This window comes from Cenococcum geophilum (assembly GCF_001692895.1).
Source record: "Cenococcum geophilum 1.58 unplaced genomic scaffold K441scaffold_3, whole genome shotgun sequence".
Taxonomy (NCBI): Eukaryota; Fungi; Ascomycota; class Dothideomycetes; order Gloniales; family Gloniaceae; genus Cenococcum; species Cenococcum geophilum.
Window position 1 is genome coordinate 4,990,765 of NW_027137561.1, and position 21,897 is coordinate 5,012,661.

The 21,897-nt window shown below is 37.1% G+C and overlaps 1 protein-coding gene across 1 annotated transcript; it reads right to left on the bottom strand.

Annotated features, from left to right (window-relative positions):
* Window positions 1-547: 547 nt before the first annotated feature.
* On the bottom strand, window positions 548-1,932 carry K441DRAFT_652361 (uncharacterized protein). The gene is made up of 2 exons (XM_067647353.1): window positions 1,231-1,932; window positions 548-1,165 (listed from the first exon to the last, which is right to left on the bottom strand). Exons 1-2 carry the CDS (start codon window positions 1,776-1,778, stop codon window positions 760-762), a joined length of 954 nt encoding a protein of 317 aa, XP_067509517.1. The 5' UTR covers window positions 1,779-1,932; the 3' UTR covers window positions 548-759.
* Between the last annotated feature and the right edge of the window lie 19,965 nt (window positions 1,933-21,897).

Below are 21,897 nucleotides of genomic sequence, written 5' to 3' on the forward strand. Positions count from 1 at the left end.
TTAAGTTTTAGCCCCTAATTTTAAGCTAAATTACTATTTCTCTAGAACTATTTAATAAATTACTTTTAAAGTTAGAGTAGAGTCTTAAAATAGGTATAAAAGGTTAGCTATAGAATTTTAGAATTTATTATAAAGCCGTTATTAAGATATTAAAATGCGATTTTCCTAATTTTTAGTGGTTTTTGGGGTTAGCGGATAACTAATTTTAGCGGATAACTAATAAAACACGTTATTATAGCGGAGATAACTCATTAACATTACAATAGATTAACGTGTTCCACCACTTATTCGTTAACCCTAGTTATTTAATATCTTAAAAACTTACTAAAAATTAGAAAATTTATACTTTAATATCTTAACAACTATGTAATAATAATTTTTAATAATTTAGATTTAGACTTTTATATACACTTTGCAGCTTCTATTAAAGTTGTATAATAATTAGTTTAGTAGTTTTTAAGATATTATAATTTAGGGGCTAAAATAAAGCTAAATCACTATATCTTAAAAACTACTAAACTAATTACTATACAACTTTAATAGAAGCTGCAAAGTGTATATAAAAGTCTAAATCTAAATTATTAAAAATTATTATTAAGTGGTTGTTAAGATATTAAAGTACGAGTTCTAATTTTTAGTGAGTTTTTAAGGTGTCGAATGACTGGGGTTGACGAATGAGTGGTGGAACACGTTATTTGCTTGATATTCCACAAACGGCCCTAAAACCAAAATACCAATTGACAACATCCTTCCAAACACCTATGATATATCCCTCACAATCTTAAAAGGCAACTCTGCCCTTTTTTCCTCTTCCCATCTATTCTCCCTCCAATTTACCCTCACCACGAAACTCTCATCCACTCTAATCCCCATCAATGGCTCCAAAAGCCAGTTTTGCATCACATACTCCTGTCGTAGTCTCGAATCCCTCAGTAGAAAAACGGCATGTCTTAGATTTTGCATGCTCGAAATAACAGCGCAGGCTTTTTTCCAGCGATCCGCATCAGTTAGCGTTGAGGAGCCCATAAAATGCCATCGGATGGTAAGAAAGCGAATGGACTGGAAGCGGTGCGGCAAGATGGTGGTTTGGAAGTAGGTTAGGGTGTCGAGGTTGCGGAAATCGAATGTATTGCTCGTATAGAGTATGGGCATGGCTTCTGAGTAGCTGTAAAGCAGTTAGTCAAGGTTGAGTCATGTGACTAGAGAAGTTTGGATCCAGGTCATGCTTACATCTGCCGACATGTTTTCAATAGAGATAGTAATCTATTCTTCCTAACCCACCATCTCAGAAACCGCAGTTCTTCTCGCCGGTAGCCATGATCGCCGCGCATAACGGCTTGAGGGGTGTTGAAGTAGAGCTCCCCGTTCGAGTTCACCCATATGGCGCAGGTGTAGTGCGAATCGATATCCTTAACCATTTCCTGACTCAACATAAATTGGCTTTTTCTGCAAGTTTCGTAATCGAGTCGATAGAGGACTCCATTGTCGGTAAGGGTGTTCTTATTTGGCCGCGTCAGACTAGGAACCAAGCTCGGAATGATATGTAAACGTTGGTTTCCCACCACCAATTCCCATATCTGCATTCGAATCTCAGGTGGCAGTCTCGTGAATAGCATGCATTGCGACTGATCAGCTATTTTCTTTCTTCGAAACGGGCTCGTGACCATGCCTCGGACGCTGCGACGCAGTTCAGTAAGATCTTGGGATATGCTTAATGACCTTTCCCTAGCTAACGGTAGCGGGGCCGGAGCGGCTTTCTTCCCAGGAGGAGTGCCCATCGCAATCTTAGGATATTCCTTTTGCCCAGTCCATCTCTTAAACGTTGATGCGCAATATCGGCAAGGGTAGACCACCGCAAATGCGTATGATCTACTAACCACAGCTCTTGCCAGCGCCCCGGTCCAGTTTTTCCAGGAAATTGGAACATTTACTTCTGTTGCCATGATGTTGAAAGGTTTTCACGCGCAAGACTACGGCTATGAATGCCGAATTTGGCGTAGCTTGTCACAGCCCCATTCTAATATGGCGACCGGTGAGGAACACATGTTAATTCACGGCATCTGGGTAAAGTAGATATCTAAATGAGTTTACCATGTTAATTCACGGCATCTGGGTAAAGTAGATATCTAAATGAGTTTACAAAGGGTAATTTTTAATCTTTTCAAATTCTTGCGCCTCTACTTAACACTCACGTCTTCAGGCGGCTACTACGATTGTTCGGTGAGGCTCCAGATGAGGCTCTAGATTTGGCTTCGCACAATGTGTTGAACCGGACAATCAAGAACGAGAACTCTGCTCTATTGAATGTGGCTCTAGAGCCTCTATGTATACATCAAAAGTCGTCAACTTCGTCAGATCTACAGACGTATTTGGTCAATCAGTTAGAGCCTCAAAGATCAGTTGTCGATCCAGGTCGGATTTTGGTCACCTTATAACTTCATACTATTTCTATTACCTTTTCATTACCTATTAGCAATATCGATTAATTGGCAATAAGGTAATAGTTTCAAATTAACGTCAGTGTCGACGTCAGTCTTTTCTATCTACTTTATATATATAATAAGGCTCTAAAGCCCTTTATAATAAAATAGAGTTATTATTCTTTTTTATCTTTTAGCCTTCTAATTAACAGTTATAAGCCTAGGTGACTTGCTATATTATACCTGTTTAACTAATTAATTTAATTAATTTAATTAATCCTACCCCTTATTAAACTACTATTTATTGCTAGATCCTTTATTTATCTTTATAAGCACCTTTTAATATAACTTCTTAACCTACCTAAGCTATTACTATAACGGTAATATTATCGAACTAACTTAATTAGGCTTTAAACTTAAATAGGAGACGTATAGGAATACGTTAACCCCTTAACTAAATGGGATAAGTTGCTCTAATTACTTAAAATAGTCTTTCCTAGACCTTAAGATATAAAGCTAGGAATAACCTTATATATAGCTCTCTCTAAGGATAAAAAGGATAAGCTCTAAGTTCTTTATAAGAGGTATAAGATAGTAAAGAAGAAATATAAGAAGTAGAAAATAGCTTTAACCTCTCTATAAAGCTATATTACTAATATAGTAGCTAGGAACCTTAATACCTATATACTAGGTATTAACTTAGTATATAATACCCTAGTAGCTCTTAAGGAGAAAGTTGCCCTTACTAATAATGTACGTTAGCTCTACCTAGTTACTTAATACGCTAAGGTTAAAAAGGGCCTAAAGAACTAGAATTTTAAAGCCTAGCTATAGTAGTAGGAGAAGACGTATAATAATTATTAAAGGATTAACCTACTAGACGTATAAGGTAATTAAGTAATTAAAGACTTTCTGCTAGCTATAGAGTTAGTATTACTAAATTAGACCTTAATGTAGAGGGTTAAATTTAATAAACATAACTAGGTTTGTAACTATATAATATCTATATATTAACTAGTTAAATTATATTAGAACTATTAATAACTAGAGACTGCCTAAAATAGTAGAGATTGGCTTAGCGCTAATATAATAAGTTTTTAAGGTAAATTAATTAATGGAGATCTTAAGGCTCTAAAGGACGAGGCTTTTAAGGCTTCTACTACCCTATTTAGGACGGTATAGAAGAAAAATACCCTAACGTACTTGTAAGGGATATTATTGCGGTCACCTTAGGTTGCCCTTAGGACAACCCCCGGACACCCCTTAGACGTCCGTTAGTCACGTGCCGAAGGCACGTGCCCGTAGTATATAGTCTCCACGATCCTAGAGGCCTTACCTCCTTAAGGATTTATCTCTCTTACCAATCTATCCTGTTCCAATCGTGTCCTTATAGCCCCCTATCTATAAAGTCCCCTTATATTTAAATCCTTCCTACTCCATTTAGAAGGGCAGCTAGCTTAAGGACCAAATTATTTGTTTATATCTTTTACTTATATCTACTATCCTCCCTTAAAATCTCGCGACGACCTTAACGGAAACTCCACGGATACCTTATAGAAAGCCGTCGTGTTAAGGTAGGAAGGTCCCTCTAATAGTAAGAGATTACGACAATATAAACCTCTAGGTAAGACGGCTGAACGAGCCCTAACACCTAGATACACTAGGAGCTTAAAGACTCTTATATACCTATAGTCACCGCTAAGGAAAACCTAAATACCCTCTATAACGGTTATAATACTACTAGAAAGTAGCCGGAACCCCTCTAGCCCTACCTAGGCTAATTAGAAGATTAAGCGCTAGAAGTAATCCTAAGATCTTCCCCTAAGCCAGAAATATTAGAGGAATATACTAATACGCCTAATTAGGGACCTAACCAGAACCCTCCTAGAAGACCATTAGCCTATAATTAGTATAGTAGCGGTATATAGACTGCTTATAAGCTAAGCAGGTTTACCCCTTTAGGTAATTCAACCTAACCATTAACTTAAGACTTAAGCCTTGTAGGGAAACCCGTATTAGCTACTAGTACTAATACTACCTCTATAGCCGGAGCTTCCCTAGGCCTAAGGTTGGAAAGTTAGGAGCCCTATACTAATTTTCTTTAAGAGGGATATTAGGAAGCTGCTGTAAGGCTCTTAGAAGCTATATAGGAAGGAACTACTAATAAATATATTAGAAACCTTTAAGGGTAGGTCTAGATTTAGTAGAGCTTAATCTAGGCTAGATAAAATCTTTTATAACCTAGCTAAGGCTAAGGGCCTCTTAGGGGCTACCTAGTACCTTCCTAAGGAGGTATAGAAGACTTAGAGAGGTATCTATATAGCAAATAGAAAAAGGATATAGACTAACTGGCTAAGGCCTCTAGTAGCCTAGAACTCCGCTATAGACCTAATACCTAACAGTTAGACGATTAGGTTTATAAGGTAGATAACTTCTTTAAGATACTAATAATATAAGATAATACTAAAGAGCGTACCTAATAGATTATTAGTAAGATTAAAGATTAATCCCTAAACTAGATCGCACTTAATTAGCTTAATAAGGAGTAAATTACTATATAGTTATAGCTATAAACCTTCCTAAAGAAATAGACTTAAGATCCGTATATTATATAATATAATAATATAGAGCTATTCTAGAATAGGACACAGCTTAACCGCTATAATTTCCGCTAGTTTATAAACTTTATAGAAACTTATACTTAACTAATAGACCTAGAACCCTTTAAAAACAAGGACGGTAGTATCTATAAGAAGGAGAAGATTGGATTTATCTAGGCTAGAATTAAGCCTATAATTCGTGATGAAATAAAGCGCGTAGGAGCCCTATTGCGGGTTACTATATATACTAATTTTAAACGAGTGGTTTTAAACGCTAAAGATACGGTAAGGAACTAAACCTCTCCTAGTAAGAAGCTAGGGGGTAACTAGAAGCGTGGGTACTTTAGTAGTAGCATAGGGCAGACCTAAGCTTTAAAAAAGCCGTTCTTAAAGAGAACCCTAAAATAGTTAAAGTTAGGGACCCTAAGTAGCGGGAAAGACTCCTAGGGCCAACCTAATACCCGTTTAGTACCCTTATAGAAACACTCTAAGAAGCTAAGAGAAAACTCTAGAGGCAGATCTTATTAGAAAAATAAGTAGGGTAATAACCGTACTAATAATCTAAAAAAAGAAAAGCCCTAGTTACGGACCTCTCCTAGCTATAACTAGGGCAAGATATAGAAGGAGAGACCCTTTATATTGCTGTTAAGCTAAAAACGGTACTCCCTATAGGCAAGGTATGTTAGTTCTAAGCACTATATAATAGCGGCGCCGAAATTAATCTTATATAATATAATTTGGTAAAAGAGTATAAACTTATCCCATTACTAAGGTAGTAGAAGCCTATTATAGGCTTCCTAGATAAGTATTGGATTAAACTATATAGTGCCTATAAGCTTACGGTATTAGTGGCCGATATATATAACCGCACTAAGGTAGTTGGCCCGCAACCCTTCTAGGCAGCTAACTTCGTAGGCTATAACCTTACTCTTAGATACCCTTAGCTTATAGAAGTAGATCTTAAGATACGCTTTAAAACAGGAGCCTTTAAATAGTAGAACGATAAAGAATTAGAAGGGCGTATATTACTAATAAGCTTAAAAGATATCCTAGGGGATATAGCTCTAGGTAAAACGGTATATGCTCTATACCTAAAGGAGTATTAGATCTAACCCCTATTCTATAGTAAGATAGGTATAGAGCCTAGTATAGGCGATACCCCTTCTATAATGGATACCCTATAGGGAACTACTAGATAGGTTGCAGAGACACTATAGGGAGGCGGCGATCTTAAAGATCTTATAAGATACTTCTACTGTTATAGGTTACTCTGGCTTAAGTAATATACAGAGAATATACTATAGTACCTTAAACGCTGCGTTAAAGAATTTCCTACCCTCTACTAGCTACCGTATATAACGGTTTAACGTATAGTAGTAACTATATATAAGCAACTACTATAGCGTACGACGCTGCCTATAAGTATCCTAAGGGAGCTCCGGGATCTACCTAATAATAATATAAAGGATAAACGCGACCCTAATCTATTAAATATTCTATTAGGCCTAAGGAACTTACTAAGGGTATTTTTAGGTAGGTAAGCTAAAGTCCTTTTATAAAACTTAGAATACGATTATATAATTAATTTAGAAGAAGGCAAATAACCGCTAAACCTCCCTATCTATAACCTTTCTTATAAAAAGCTTAAAATCCTACGGGAGTACCTTAATGGTTTACTGGAAAAGGGGTAGATCCGACCTAGTAAGTTACTAGTAGGTGCGTTAATCCTCTTTATCCCTAAACTAGATAGAACTATAAGGCTATATATAGACTATCGCGGTCTTAATAAGATTATAATTAAGAACCGTTACCTACTACTACTAGTTAGTAAAATGCTAGATTAATTATCTAGGGCGAAGATCTTTATAAAGCTAGATCTATAAGACGCCTATTATAGGCCCCGCATTAAAGAAGGGGATAAGTGGAAGACCGCTTTTAAAACCCAATACGGCCACTTTAAGTATCTAGTAATGCCCTTTAGGCTAGCTAATACGCCTATAATATTCTAATTGTATATCTATAAAGCCTTAGGGGGACTAGTTAACCGTATATATATTATCTATCTAGATAATATTCTAATCTACTTAGAAGATAAGGATTAGTATAAGTAACGCGTCTATAAAGTACTGGAACGCTTAGATAATTAGGGCCTCTACACTAAGGCGTTAAAGTATATCTTTAATACCAAGTAGGTTAAGTTCTTAGGTTATATTATAACGCCTATAGGTGTAGTTATAAACCTAGTACGGGTGTAGATAATCTAAGAGTAGCCGGAGCCAGAGAGCTACTGGGATGTTTAAGTGTTTCTAGGCTTTGCCAATTTCTATAGGCGCTTTATCTATAACTACTTAGATATCGCCCAATACCTATTTAACTACGTTACTAAAGCTTTCTAAGACCCGGCCTAGGGAGTAAAAAGCTTAAAGGCGGGAAGGAAGAAAACTAAGAAGGGACTAACTAAATAGTATAAACTATAGATATGGCCCGGAAAGGTATAGGAAGCCTTTTAGAAACTATACGCAAAGTTTATAAAAGCTCTACTATTACGGCATTTTAACCTAGATTAGCCACTAATAATAGTTACTAATATATCGAATTTTGCCCTTACTAGTATCCTACTATAACTTAATAAGTATCTAGACGCTACCCAGCTCTACTAAAGACTAGTAGTATTTTATAGTGGAAAATTCTAGGGACATAAAGTTAGGTATTATACCCATAATAAGGAACTACTAGCTATAGTCGACTGCTTTAAACAGTAGCGATATTACCTTAAGTACGCGAGCTATACCACTTATGTACTCTTAGATTATTATAATTTACGCTACTTTATAACTATAAAGGAGCTTATACCTTAATAAGCTAGATAGGTAGAGGAGCTCGCGCGATTTAATTTTAAGATCAAATATAAACTAAGGGAAAGTAACCCTGCTAATAGACCGTCACAACAGCTAGACTATACTAAAGGCTTTAAAACGGGAGAAGGAAAACAGATAATAGATATTTTACTCCCTATATTATAGAATAAGCTCCGGGTATAGGATGCTTAAGTACCTATAGCTCTATATACTAAGTCTTAGGCGGTGTAAACCCTATTAGCTTTTATTAACGCTCTGGCTAGTATCTAGTCCGTTACTAATAAGGGTCTAAATATACCTAAATAGGACGTCCCTAATATAAGTTTAGAACCTAGTAATACGCCACCTCTAATTACTAAGCTATCCCCTTAAGCTAATAGCGAAGCTATAGAGTAATTGGAACTTGGAGCCCTATAATAACTAAAGGACTTTAACCTTATAGTAGCCTTCCTAATATACGCGCACTGAGAAGTTATAAGATCTATAGTACTATCTAGTCTTATACTTAGAGTAGTATAAGATAAAACAGCTTTTACCTGGGAACTATCTAAAAGGTTAACGGATCTCATCTATAAGGTGTAACGGAGGGACGCCTTTTATACTATCTTTAATATAGAAGTAGACCGGAAACGTAACGGAAAGGAAGCTGCTAGGCGCTACTATTAGGAACTAGACCTAATGGGCCTACTACGTAGATATAGTAAGGTTTGGGTGCTATAAGAAGTAAATCTACGACAGAAGATCCTTATAAGGAATTATAATAATCCTCTAGGCGGCCACTATAGTTAAGCTAAGATAGTAGAATTACTTTAACGTAAATACTATTAGCTAAAGCTCTATTAGGAAGCAAAGGAGTATATTAGCCACTATAAGAAGTGTTAAGTATATAAAATCTAAAGGTATAAGCCATAGGGTTTACTTAAATTAGTTCCCCCCGCTAGTAAGCTATAGCAACATTACGCTATAGACTTTATTACGGATCTCCCGCCCTTAAAAGATAGGCAAGGACGAATATATAATTCGGTCCTCATACTTATTAATAGGTTTTTAAAGTACATCTAATACCTTCCCGTTAATAAAACAATTAACGTATAAGCGCTCGCGAACCTAATTAAGGAGAAATGCTTTCTTAAAGTAGATTAGCTACACTCCATTATTACTAATAGGGGCAGCGTCTTTATAAGCCAATACTAGTCGGATCTATACTTTTATTTAAAGATAGACCACCATTATAGTACGGCTTTTTATCTATAGACGGATAGGCAAATAGAGCGCTAAAACTAGGAACTATAGTCTTATCTACGAATATATTTAAACTACTAGCAAGACAATTAGTGTAAGCTACTTCCGTACGCGGAATACGCTTATAACTTAAAGTAGTATTCGTCGCATTAGTATGCACCAATCTAGATTGCCTATAGCGTCCGACTATTAGGGTTTAATAGTATACCTAATAATTACTGGCTAAGGCCGTATAATTAGTTATAGGATCCTACCGGGAAGTCTAAGGATATCTACCGGAGAGTATAAGGATATCTTAAGGAATGGGAGGAGCAATAGAAGTATGTAAAGTAGAGCCTATAAGATGCGCAAGAGTAGTAGAGACTCTAGTATAACCGTAAATACTAAAATAAGTATTTTGGAGTAGGCGACGAGGCTCTATTACGGTTAATAAATATTAAAACCTGTTAACTATTAAAGAAGCTTAATATAAGATACCTAGGTCCCTTCTAAGTTAAGGAATAAATTAGTAAGCTAGCCTACCGTCTCTAGCTACCCCTATCTATAGCCCGTATATATCTAGTATTTTATATAAACTTACTAGAGCTATAGTATAGACCTCCGCTAGAAAAGAACTTCTAACTAGGTCCAATCGAATACCCTAAAGTAGTAGGTAAGCGGTATAAGGTTAAAGCTATACTGCGCTATAAGTCTATTAAGAATAAGCTTTAATATAAAGTTAAATAGCTAGGCTAGCCCGCTAAGGACTCTATATAGGAACTAGAGGATTACCTTAATTATTACGAAGATATTCTAAAAGAATATTAGGACTAAGGTCCACAATCTATAAATTATAGAAAACGCTTTAATACTATAGTATTATCACGACCTATAAAGAAAGTTTATAGTAGGCCGTAAGAGGCCCTAAAGAGTAAATAGGTTAAATCGGATATAGAACAGATAAGCTGCAAAAACTATAAGGATTAGGGCTATAGCCTAAGGCAGGACAGGTCCTTAGCCTTTTTACGTATATAGTATAGAATTAATAGGGTATTTTACAAGAACTACATTCCTATTAATTAATCTATACTAGGAATATTATTTTTAGGGCTCCTAGGCCCTTCCTAAAAGCCTTCCTAGGCCTTCCTAAGTACCTTAATTAAGGTTCTTAATACTACTATATATAAGAATAAAATCTAAAATACCTAATCTAAAAAGCTACTATACCTTACCCTTAGGAGTAGGATTAGTATCTATTAGGCCACTAAGTAATAGCTAACAAGAATAGGATCTAGACCCCTTAGTAGGGTATAAGTAGGCATAAAAATAGGGGTAGGATAATGAGGTATAGCGGGGGCAGAGATCCTTAAACGCTTAATACTAATATTAGGTCCAAACCAATACTAACGAAGCTCTTATAGTGTAAGCTTATAGTTAAGGAAGATACGCTTAAGCCCAGAATAAATAGAGATATTAGCTAGCTGGTATAGTCCAGAACCACCGAGACCTTACTATAGTAACTATTAGTTACCTATCCGCTAGGTGCCTAAAGGGTAACCTACCTAATAACATATTATATTATACTCTTTTAAAACTTAACACGTATACACAAACTCCTTCTTATAGTAAACGGCGACCTTCTTCTTATCGCCCCTATCCCTTACCTTATCCTTAGTATACTAGCCTTACTCGCGTATTAGATACTACTAGCTAGCTTACTAAGAATTATGGGCGGTATAGGTAGCTATAGTATAGTCTTAAATTTGACCTAGTTACTTAGTATTAGCGCTTAAATAGGAAAGAGCCCGGGCGATATAGTAGTTAAGAATATTAAAGGAACGCCGCTACTTAGGCCTAGGCTATTAAAGCTTTAAGTTAGTAATAGAAAAGACTATTAAGGATAGGAAAACTTACCTTAACGTAACTACCGCTCTTAGTACGTATGCATTAATTATAAGGACTAAAGGTATTAGATCTAATACAGTGCGTCTTATTATAAGCCTCTAGAATCTTTTTATTAGATTTCTAGTCTTTTAAAGATATATAAGTAAAGTTATTTAAGTAGAACTAGTACTAGTTGCGGGTTAGTGGGGGTTAGGGTTCTATATATAACGGTAGGGCTAGGATACGCTAAGGAATTAGCTTAAAAGAGTAGTTAGTAGGAGAATAAAGAGGTATATTAAATTAATAACGAAAATACAGAAAATCTTAATAATATATTAAAGATACGTCTAAAAATTAAAGAAAGGTTAATAGGGGAAGTAAGGTATTAAGGAAAAGGAGCAGCAGCTTAATAAGCAAGTTGTCTTATACTTTACCTTCTAATACCCTTTCGGTAAATAGCCGCAACCCTACTAATATAACTCCGTTATAATAGCGCTATTTAGAAGGAAGGAAATATAAGTATACGTTATCTAACTATCACTTCCTTACAAAAACTAATTCTATAGCTAGAGGAAGGCAATTAAGACGTTAATTAAAGGCGCATATAGGTTAAATTATATCTAAACAATACTATAGTATTAAAGAATAACGTTATAGATATTCTTAATAATCGTATAAGAGCTATAGATACTATTGCGAAGTGTCCCTCCTATTTGCCAAGTAGTAAAGCTATACCAATTATATGGTATAGGACTACTAGATTTAAAAGCATATGCACTAAATCTTAGGAGATAAGTCTCCTTAATTAACTAATTAATACCTTAACTGTACTTAATAGCCCAAGGGCGAACGTAGAAGTAATGCGTTAGTGACGCAGAGGATTACGAAAGAAGGTTATGGATTATATCTTAGTAGTTAAAGATAACGGTAAACTAAGGCCCTATACGTTAAATCCTATACTAAAAGGTTCTACGGAACTATATAAGGAATACTAAATTACCTATAATACTTATAATTAATTATAGACTAGTATAAAGGCTTGGAAGTAGAGTTATATAAAAATCCTTAAGTTAGCCTAGGTAGTTACCAGTATACTTCTAGCAGGCTTCTAATGGGTCTCCTAGTAATCCTCGTGTCTTTTTTCTAGTTATATTTTTTCCTTATTAAGGTTTTTAGGAGTTTAAAGTAGGGGTTAGATAGATAGATAATATATAACGGCATACTAATATCTCTCCGAACCCCTTCCGGGACGAGCCCTTATAATCTCCCTCTACTATAAGGTAATAGCAATTGGGGGCTAACTGTAAGAAGGGGGGGGGCAATATAAGGGATATTATTACGGTTACCTTGGGTTGCCCTTAGGACAACCCCTAGACACCCCTTGGACGTCTATTAGTTACGTACTAAAGGCACGTGCCCGTAGTATATAGTCTCCACAATCCTAGAGGCCTTACCTCCTTAAGGATTTGTCTCTCTTACTAATCTATCCTATTCCAATCGTGTCCTTATAGCCCCCTATCTACAAAGTCCCCTTATAGTACTACTGCGAAGACGTTTACCAATTCTAAGATTGTCCCTATATTAATAAATTAGTTTAACTACAGGATTAGAAACTAGATAGAGCTATAGCTAAAAGGGTTAAGTAAAAGATTATAAGCGCTATAGATTAGACTAAGTTAAAAATTAAGAAGATAAGGTAGTAGGCTTTAGATAAAAAAGCTTTAGAGAAGGAAGCTATATAGAGCCTAGACGGAAATTAAAAGGAAAATAATAGTACCTTTACTATATATTAAGTAGGCGCCTATAAAGTATACACTAACTATAAGCTATATAATAGTATAATCCTTAATAATAGAACTACTATATACGTTATTAACGATTAATTAAGGTTTGTTAATAAGCTCTAACTAAGTAATAACTTTATATATACCGGAATAACTATAAATCTAATTAAGGGTATAGGAATAGTAGGAATTACTATTTAGATGCTATCGGGTCCTAGGAAGATCTTCTTAACTAATATAGTATTTAGGTCCTCGAAATCGGACTCTGCACCTGTACGTGGTGAGGCCTACGAACCTACTGGTCTTCGGACTCAGTAGAGCCAACGCAAAGACGTCGCACAGCTGCGAATAGGACCTGGTGGTGGTTGTGAGCGTTCTAGGCGGTAGTGAAAAATTTTCAGATGGTGAGATCTCGAAAACCACTACTGTTGGCCCTCTACAATTCAGCTACACTGTTCTCCTATTCCAACCCTGTATAATCCTCGCGGATATATACAGAATTTAACGTCCCCTAACCCCCAATTAAAAGTATTAACGACCTTATATTAATAAACGAACGCGGATAAATAAATAAACGGACGAGCAAATATACGGCCCCTCCTAACCCCTAGGGCAATCGCCCGCGGAGTATATAGTTACTTACCATTAACTATTAAATACTAAGAAAAACCTGGCAGCCTAGATAACACCGTACGGTTTTCCTGTCTCCTCTTAAGGAGTAGTAACCCTTAGCGAGGGCCTAGTGACTAGGGCCTAGGCATAAAAGATACCCAGGCATATACATCCCGCTCGCCTTATAGTATAGTGTAGTGGTAGTTTATAGATAAATCCCCCTTACGCCTTTAATAGGCCCTAGGGGGGGGGAGGTATGGCGTATATAGCAATGGTTAGTAAGAGATAGCACATAGGGGACGGTTAATAATATAGGAAACGACAACAACAATATACGGCGATTAATCGGCAAGGCCTAGCTAGGACATAGTGAACCCCAGCTTAGGATAAGCTAAAGAGGGAAGTAGTAGTACCTAAGGAGTTCAAAACATACAAGGAGACAGGACGTAGCCGTAGGCCCGCAGGGCCGCCGCTACGGACGGATATAGCAAATTGGGGTTTTTTATCCTACTAAGGTGGCTTATAGGGTTTTTCCTCCCCTAACCTAACTGCAGGGTTTTCTTCCTATAAATATATAAGTTTTCCCCCTATGACGGAGTAGTCTGTATAGGCCTAGATAGGATCCGTATTAGACGTTAATTAAAGAACTACTACTAATATAGTATTTATACTAGCTTTCTATACGAATTTTATTAGCAACTTAGTTAATTAAGGCACGAGTACGGTAAGAGGGGCGCGTAAGCCTATATAATTAGTAGTCTATAAATAAGGATCTAAAGCTAAAGAAAGGAAAGGGAAAGAATGGAAGCACCGCTTAAGGTTATATACAATCCTCTAGTCACGTAATGGCAACTTGCTATCACGTGACGGCAAGTTGCGGCAATCTGCCGTATTCTACCAGCGCTGTAATAAATTTAGCCTACCTAAAGAAGTTTAATAATAAGAATATATAGTAGGATAATAAAAGGAACCTACTATACAAGAACGATTACAAGACGTTCGCCTATTGCGAGCGCTATTGCAAGTAATTGACACCTCACTATCGCTCGAATTGCTTTGCTCATCGTCATCTACCTCTACCTACGTATTGACCTCTTCATCTACCTTTTTTCAGCTGCTATTAAAGCCTTTAAGTAAGCCGTTACTGCCTTAAATATAACAGTAGATGCCTCTACCGTCAATTGCGTAGCGGTCGCGAGCGCTTTAGCTGACGCAGCTTGATCCTCTACCTTCCTAAATTCCTCTCATGCCTCAGCTGTCTTCTTTATCGCTATCCTAGATGCAGTCTCCAAAGCTTACTTGTTCTTCGGGAATCTTAGTTACAATAACTTAGATCGTTTGAATTTAAGCAGAAAAGCCAGCATTTATAAGGTATATACACTGTCGCACAACCGCAGATTCTATAGGGGGTAGTAGTTACTGCCGGTAAGTATGCGCGACTTTATAAGATTTATGTTTACCGTTAAGTTGCCTACGTAATATATTTAGGTTAATACCATAAGACTTTATAGCATCTTCCCGGCTTTTATAGAGGCTATTTTTAAAGCTAGTAATTACTAATTTAATTCTCTAGTCCGTATTAGGTTTGCGAGTCTAGCGGGGCATAGTAATATAAATAGTAAATTTCTTAAATATAGATCAATTGAGGAATTAAATGTTTTAATTCTTAGGGCGGCAGTATAAGTTACTAAGCTTAAATAGGCAAGCGGTAAGAAAAACCGTTAAAAACCCCCTAACCGTCAAAAACCTATAAGCTACGTTAACGTATATAATAGGGTTATAAAGGTAACCCTAGTTATAACCGATTTAAAAATTAAAATTTACCAAAATACTAATTTAGTCGTAAATAATTAGTAAAAGCCATTATAAGTTATTATATCATCCTCCTATTCTTCCTACAAGTCCTTTAGTAAAGTAGCTTCTTTTACTGCCTTCTTAGTAGTCTCCTAAAGTCGCATAATAAAAGTTATAGCTACAGTAGTAGCTATAGAGGACCCTTCCACCTGTATCTATTAATTATTTCCATACCTTAATATATACTAGGTAGACTCTAGTATACATTATATAGGCTATAAAATACGCACCCATACTTACGTATATGTTAGTGTAAAACTATTAGGGACCTCTATAACGCCATAGGCTTTTATATAAGGTTTAGCGCTTTTATAGAGACTTACTATTTACTAGACTATTAAAGCTACTTATAAATAATCTTCTATATCTAAAGCACGCGGCTAGTAAGGCATAGCTTTGGTAATATAGAGTTCTATATAAGGGAAGTAAGGGGAAAAGTCAATATATTAGTGTTTACGGCTTAGCTAAGCGCCCGCTTAGTCACTAAGCCGTATATAATACTTACAACCCCTATTAACATTCGCGAATATCTACGGCCGAGCCTACAGCTAAGCCGTGGACATATTTAAATATCTTTACCCCCGTTAATTAAGTCGCTAATACGCGCGTACTATTAGCCTAGCCGTGCGCCTATATATTTACCCTATAGGGTAAGGTCACTTATCCGCTCTTACTAAGCGGCCGGTAAGTAGGTATACTTTCTCTACCTCTCTCCCCTAGTCTACATCTGCGTATATAGAAAAAATAAAAACCCCTCCTATAGCGCGGCTTCTCTAGCAGCGTCCTACCTATCTTAAAAATGCCGTTAATTAGTCGCGTAAAGATTAACGTTACGAATAATGCCAAACTACGCGCTAACGCGTAGAGTATCCTTACCCTTATATGTTTTAAGAGGCCTAAAAACACGTCTCTAAATTATAAGCCGAAGTAGAAAGAGTTTAAGGTAGGTAGGTAGGTACTTTACAGAGTAGTATACTTATAACTAACGCGTATCTTTCTAGGCCTTTTATAAGTAAAAGTAGTACTATAATAGCGATACCGTTACGGAAGAGAAGCTACTCCTTTTCCTTACTAAGGAGGTTATAGGCCGGCCACTAAAAGCGAAAAGCCGTAAGGCTAGTAATAACGTACCCTAAGACGAGACGCGGCTCTTCTAGCGCTTAGTTTGCGGCTATATTACTACCCTTATAGACCTCTACTAGACGTAAAAGAGTATAGAGATAAATAGCTACTAGTTCCCACGGGAGGATAATATTAGGGATTACCTAAAGGTTCTATAATAGAGGGATGCGTAATGGGAAAAGGAGCAGTTTATAGATAAGGGTAAGAATATACTACTTAACGGATATACGGAGGACAAGTTTAAGAGCGTCTACCGCGAGCTATAGGCCCGTAAAGACTCCTTACTAGAATACTACCTCTATACGCTTATAGATATCCTACTAGGCTACTATATACTTACCTATAGCGGAAATAGGCGCTTTACCGAGATCTTAAACCTATTTACCTTTAAGTTTAAAGGGGAAGGCCCTACCCGCTATATACCCCTAATATTTACTATACGCGCTAGTAAGCAGAACTAGTATAGCCGCCTTAAGACTATTAGGGCTCTATATAATAAGAAGCCACTTATTAATATACTTAGCGGGCTAGCTTTCTACCTTCTATACCGCTAGGACCTTAGTAATAAGCCGTTCCCGGACTTTAGTAAGCGGTTAGCGTAGTATAATATCCGCCTAATTAAGAGTAGCGCCGGGAACCGCAAGGCGGCCTTCTTATATAACTTATAGCGGGAGTAGGTTACTAAGGCGTTCTAGTCTATTAGCGTCTTCTTATAGAAGAAGACCTATATTAGATAAAGCGCTAGCGCTAAAATAGCGGAGCTAAAAGGGGTTAGTAAGGACTAAATTAAACGCGCTAGTAGGTAGAACTAAGAGTAGATAGTTAGCTACTACTTAAACTTGCTGCCGTAGGAGTTTATACGGATAATAGCCGGCCATTCGCCGTAGATAGGCTGCTTTAAAATTTGTAGGGCAAGCGTCGCCCCCCCTAATATACTACTATTGATAATCTAGCCAGAGCTAGACGTCTAAAAGGGTTAGTTTAGCCCTTAGGTTAGCTAGGTTAATAACCTTATAGCTATAGGCGCTATAAACCTTCTATTCTACCTCCGGAAGGTTATTCTATAGGACTTAATAGTCCTCCGCAAAATATTCCTAAGCAGCCCCGTATAAAACTACCCGGTCTTCTAGTATAAGGCCTATCTACCCTTTATATAGAAGGTTAAAGCCTACCTATAGTAGGAGGAAGAAGGCCCTAGCTAGCTATTAATACTCTACTAAGCTGTGCTGGCTATCGCAAACTACCTAAAGACTATAGACTAGAGAGCACGCGAGCTATAGGCGTTATTTAACCATATAGCCAAGTCCTAGTAGGCGCAGTCTTTATAGCTTTAATTACTTATATCTAGCAGCCTTACCTTTTAGCTTAAGGTCCCTTTAGTATCTATATATTTACGTCTAACGGTATACCTACTAACGGTATATCTACTAATAGCATATCTACTAGCGCCTCTATCTATTACGGAATTAAGCTAGAATACGTTGGCCTAGGTAAGCGCTATAGCTTCCCCTTTACTAGCGCCGCCGCAGCTATAGCTATAGTAAGAGCCTAAGCCTAAGCAGCTGCCCAAGCAGCCGCCTAAGTAGCCGCCTATTATATCGTATATACCGTATAGTAAAGTCTATATAGGCCCTTTAGCGTAAGTAGATTAAAGGGCTTAGAGGTAATCCTTTTATAGTAGCGCTAAATTCTAAATAGGGTAGTAGATAGTAGGCTAGCCGGGAAATAAGCTCTAATAGTACTCCCTATAGCTTAAGGTTATTAAGGAGATTAAGCGGGTTATATAGGCCTAGAGGGTTAGTAAGGAAGCGGCTATATAGTAGGTTAATTAATAGTAGGAGCGGATATAGTACTCGCTAGATTAGCTTTATAAACAGCTTTAAGCGGGTAAAAAAGCTTTAAAAAAGTATATATATCTAACTTCTAAGGAGTCCTTTTAAAGCCTTTATCTATAGTCCCTAAGGGGCTTATTTTAGTACGGTATAAGTTTAGTAGGGTACTTATATAATAGCAGCGCCTAATCTAAAACGCAAATATCTCTATTAACTTATGGCTAATTTTTACCATCCTAGTGCAAGCAGAGAGCCCTCGGACAGCTCTATATATAGCGCTTAATAGGTATTAAGAGCGTAATATTACTGCGGCGTTGCTTATAATTAAAGATTAACCGTAGATATAGGGTAATATCTATATACCGCTAAGCGTATAGGCCTCCTACCTGCTAAATTATAACTTAGCGGCTAATTTAGCTATATAAATCGAACTATAGATATACTATTGGTATTTACAGCTTAGCTAAACGCCCGCTTAGTCGCTAAGCCGTATATAACACTTACAACCCCTATTAATATTCGCGAATATCTATAGCTAAGCCTACAGCTAAGCCGTAAACATATTTAAATGTCTTTACCCCCGTTAATTAAGTCGCTAATATACGCGTACTATTGGCCTATTGGCCCAGCCGTACGCCTATATATTTACCCTATATAGTAAGGTTACTTATCCGCTCTTACTAAGCGGCCAGTAGGTAGGTATACTTTCTCTACCAGTCTATATCTACGTATATAGAAAAAATAGGAACCCCCCCTACGGCGCGGCTTCTCTAGTAGCGTCCTACCTATCTTAAAAATACCGTTAATTAGTTGTATAAAGATTAACGTTACGAATAATGCTAAACTACGCGCTAACGCGTAGAATATCCTTACCCTTACACGTTCCGAGAGGCCTAAAAATACGTCTCTAAATTATAAGCTAAAGTAGAAAAAGTTTAAGGTAGGTAGGTAGGTGCTTTATAGAGTAGTATACTTATAACTAACGCGTGTCTTTCTAGGCCTTTTATAAGCGGAAGTAGTACTATAATAGTAATACCGTTACGGAAGAGAAGCTACTTCTTTTCCTTATTAAGGAGGTTATAGGCTAGCTACTAAAAGCAAAAAGCTATAAGGCTAGTAATAACATGCCCTAGGATAAAACGCGGCTCTCCTAGCGCTTAGTTTGCGGCTATATTACTACCCTTATAGACCTCTACCGGATATAGAAGGGCATAGGGATAAATAGCTACTAGTTCCCGCGGGAGGATAATATTAGGGATTACCTAAAGGTTCTATAACGGAGGGACGCGTAGTAGGAAAAGGAGCAGTTTATAAATAAGGGTAGGGATACGCTACTTAACGGATATACGGAGGACGAGTTTAAGAGCGTTTACCGCGAGCTATAGGCCCGTGGAGACTCTTTACTAGAATACTACCTCTATACGCTTATAGATATCCTACTAGGCTACTATATACTTACCCGCGGTAGTAATAGGCGCTCTGCCGGGATTTTAGACCTATTTACTTTTAAGTTTAAGGGGGAAGGCCCTACCTACTATATACCCCTAATATTTACTATATACGCTAGTAAGTAGAACTAGTACAGCCGCCTTAAAACTATTAGGGCTCTATATAATAAGAAGCTACTTATCTATATACTTAGCGGGCTAGCTTTTTACCTTCTATACTACTAGGACCTTAGTAGTAAGCCATTCCCGGACTTTAGCAAGCGGTTAATATAGTATAATATCCGCCTAATTAAGAGTAGCGCTAGGGACCGTAAGGCGGCCTTCTTATATAACTCGTAGCGGGAGTAGGTTACTAAGGCGTTTTAGTTTATTAGCGTCTTCTTATAAAAGAAGACCTATATTAGATAAAGCGCTAGCACTAAAATAGCGGAGCTAAAAGGGGTTAGCGAGGACCAGATTAAACGCGCTAGCAGGTAAAACTAGGAGTAGATAGTTAGCTATTACTTAAACTTACTACTATAGGAGTTTATGCGGACGATAGCCGGCTATTTACCGTAGATAGGCTGCTTTAAGATTTGTAGGGTAAGCGTCGCCCCCCCTAATGTACTACTATTAACAATTTAGCCAGAGCTAGACGTCTAGAAGGGTTAGTTTAGCCCTTAGGTTAGCTAGGTTAACGACCTTACAACTATAGGCGCTATAAACCTCCTATTTTACCTCTAGGAGGTTATCCTATAGGACTTAGTAGTCCTCTATAAGATATTCCTAAGTAGCCCTATATAGAACTACCTAGTTTTCTAGCACGAGGCCTATTTACCCTTCGCGCGGAAGGTTAAAGCCTACCTATAGTAAAAGGAAGAAGGCCCTAGCTAGCTATTAATACTCTACTAGGCTATACTGGCTATCGCGGACTACCTAAAGACTATAGATTAGAGAGTACGCGAACTATAGGCGTTATTTAACCGTATAGCCAAGTTCTAGTAGGCGCAGTCTTTATAGCTTTAATTGCTTACGTCTAGTAGCCTTACCTTTTAGCTTAAGGTCCCTTTAGTATCCGTATATTCGCGTTTAACAGTATACCTACTAATAGTATATCTACTAACGGTATATCTACTAGCGCCTTTATTTATTATGGAATTAAGCTAGGATATATCGGCCTAGGTAAGCGCTATAGCTTTCCCTTTACTAGCGCCGCCGTAGCTATAGCTACAGCCGCAGTAAGAGCCTAAGCCTAAGCAGCCGCCTAAGTAGCCGCCTAAGTAGCCACTTGTATATTGTATATACTATATAATAAAGTCCGTACGGGCCCTTTAGCGCAAGTAGACTAAAGGGCTTAGAGGTAATTCTTCTATAGTAGCGCTAGATTCTAAATAGGGTAGTAGATAGTAGGCTAGCTAGTAAAATAAGCTCTAATAGTACTCCCTATAGCTTAAGGTTATTAAGGAGATTAAGCGGATCGCGTAGGCCTAGGGGGTTAGTAAGGAAGCGGCTATATAGTAGGTTAATTAATAATAGAAGTGGATATAATACTTGCTAGATTAGCTTTATAAACGGCTTTAAGTAGGTAAAAAAGCTTTAAAATAGTATATATATCTAACTTTTAAGAAGTCCTTTTAAAGCCTTTATCTATAGTCCCTAAGGGGCTTATTTTAGTACAGTATAAGTTTAGTAGGGTACTTATATAATAGCGGCGCCTAATCTAAAACGTAAATATCTCTATTAACTTATAGCTAATTCTTGCTATCCTAGTATAAGTAGAGAGCCCTTAGATAGCTCTATGTATAGCGCTTAATAGGTATTAAGAGCGCGATATTACTACGGCGTTGCTCGTAATTAAAGATTAACCGTAAATATAGGGCAATATCTATATACCGCTAAGCGTATAGGCCTCCTACCTACCAAATTGTAACTTAACGGCTAATTTAGCTATATAAATTAAACTATAGATATACTATTAGTGTTTACGGCTTAGCTAAGCGCCCGCTTAGTTACTAAGCTATATATAACACTTACAACCCCTATTAATATTCGCGAATATCTATAGCTAAGCCTATAGCTAAGCCGTAGATATATTTAAATATCTTTACCCCTATTAATTAAGTCGCTAATATACGCGTACTATTAGCCTATTAGCCCAGCCGTACGCCTATATATTTACCCTATACGGTAAGGTCACTTATCCGCTCTTACTAAGCGGCCAGTAAGTAGGTATACTTTCTCTACCTCTCCCCCCTAGTCTATGTCTGCGTATATAAAAAAATA

Bases quoted from the DNA above. Each gene is read 5' to 3' on its own strand.
- K441DRAFT_652361 (XM_067647353.1), bottom strand. From the start codon at position 1,778: ATGGGCACTCCTCCTGGGAAGAAAGCCGCTCCGGCCCCGCTACCGTTA. The intron at 1,166-1,230 runs GTAAGCATGACC...ACTGCTTTACAG, and splicing joins TTGAAAACATGTCGGCAGAT to CTACTCAGAAGCCATGCCCA.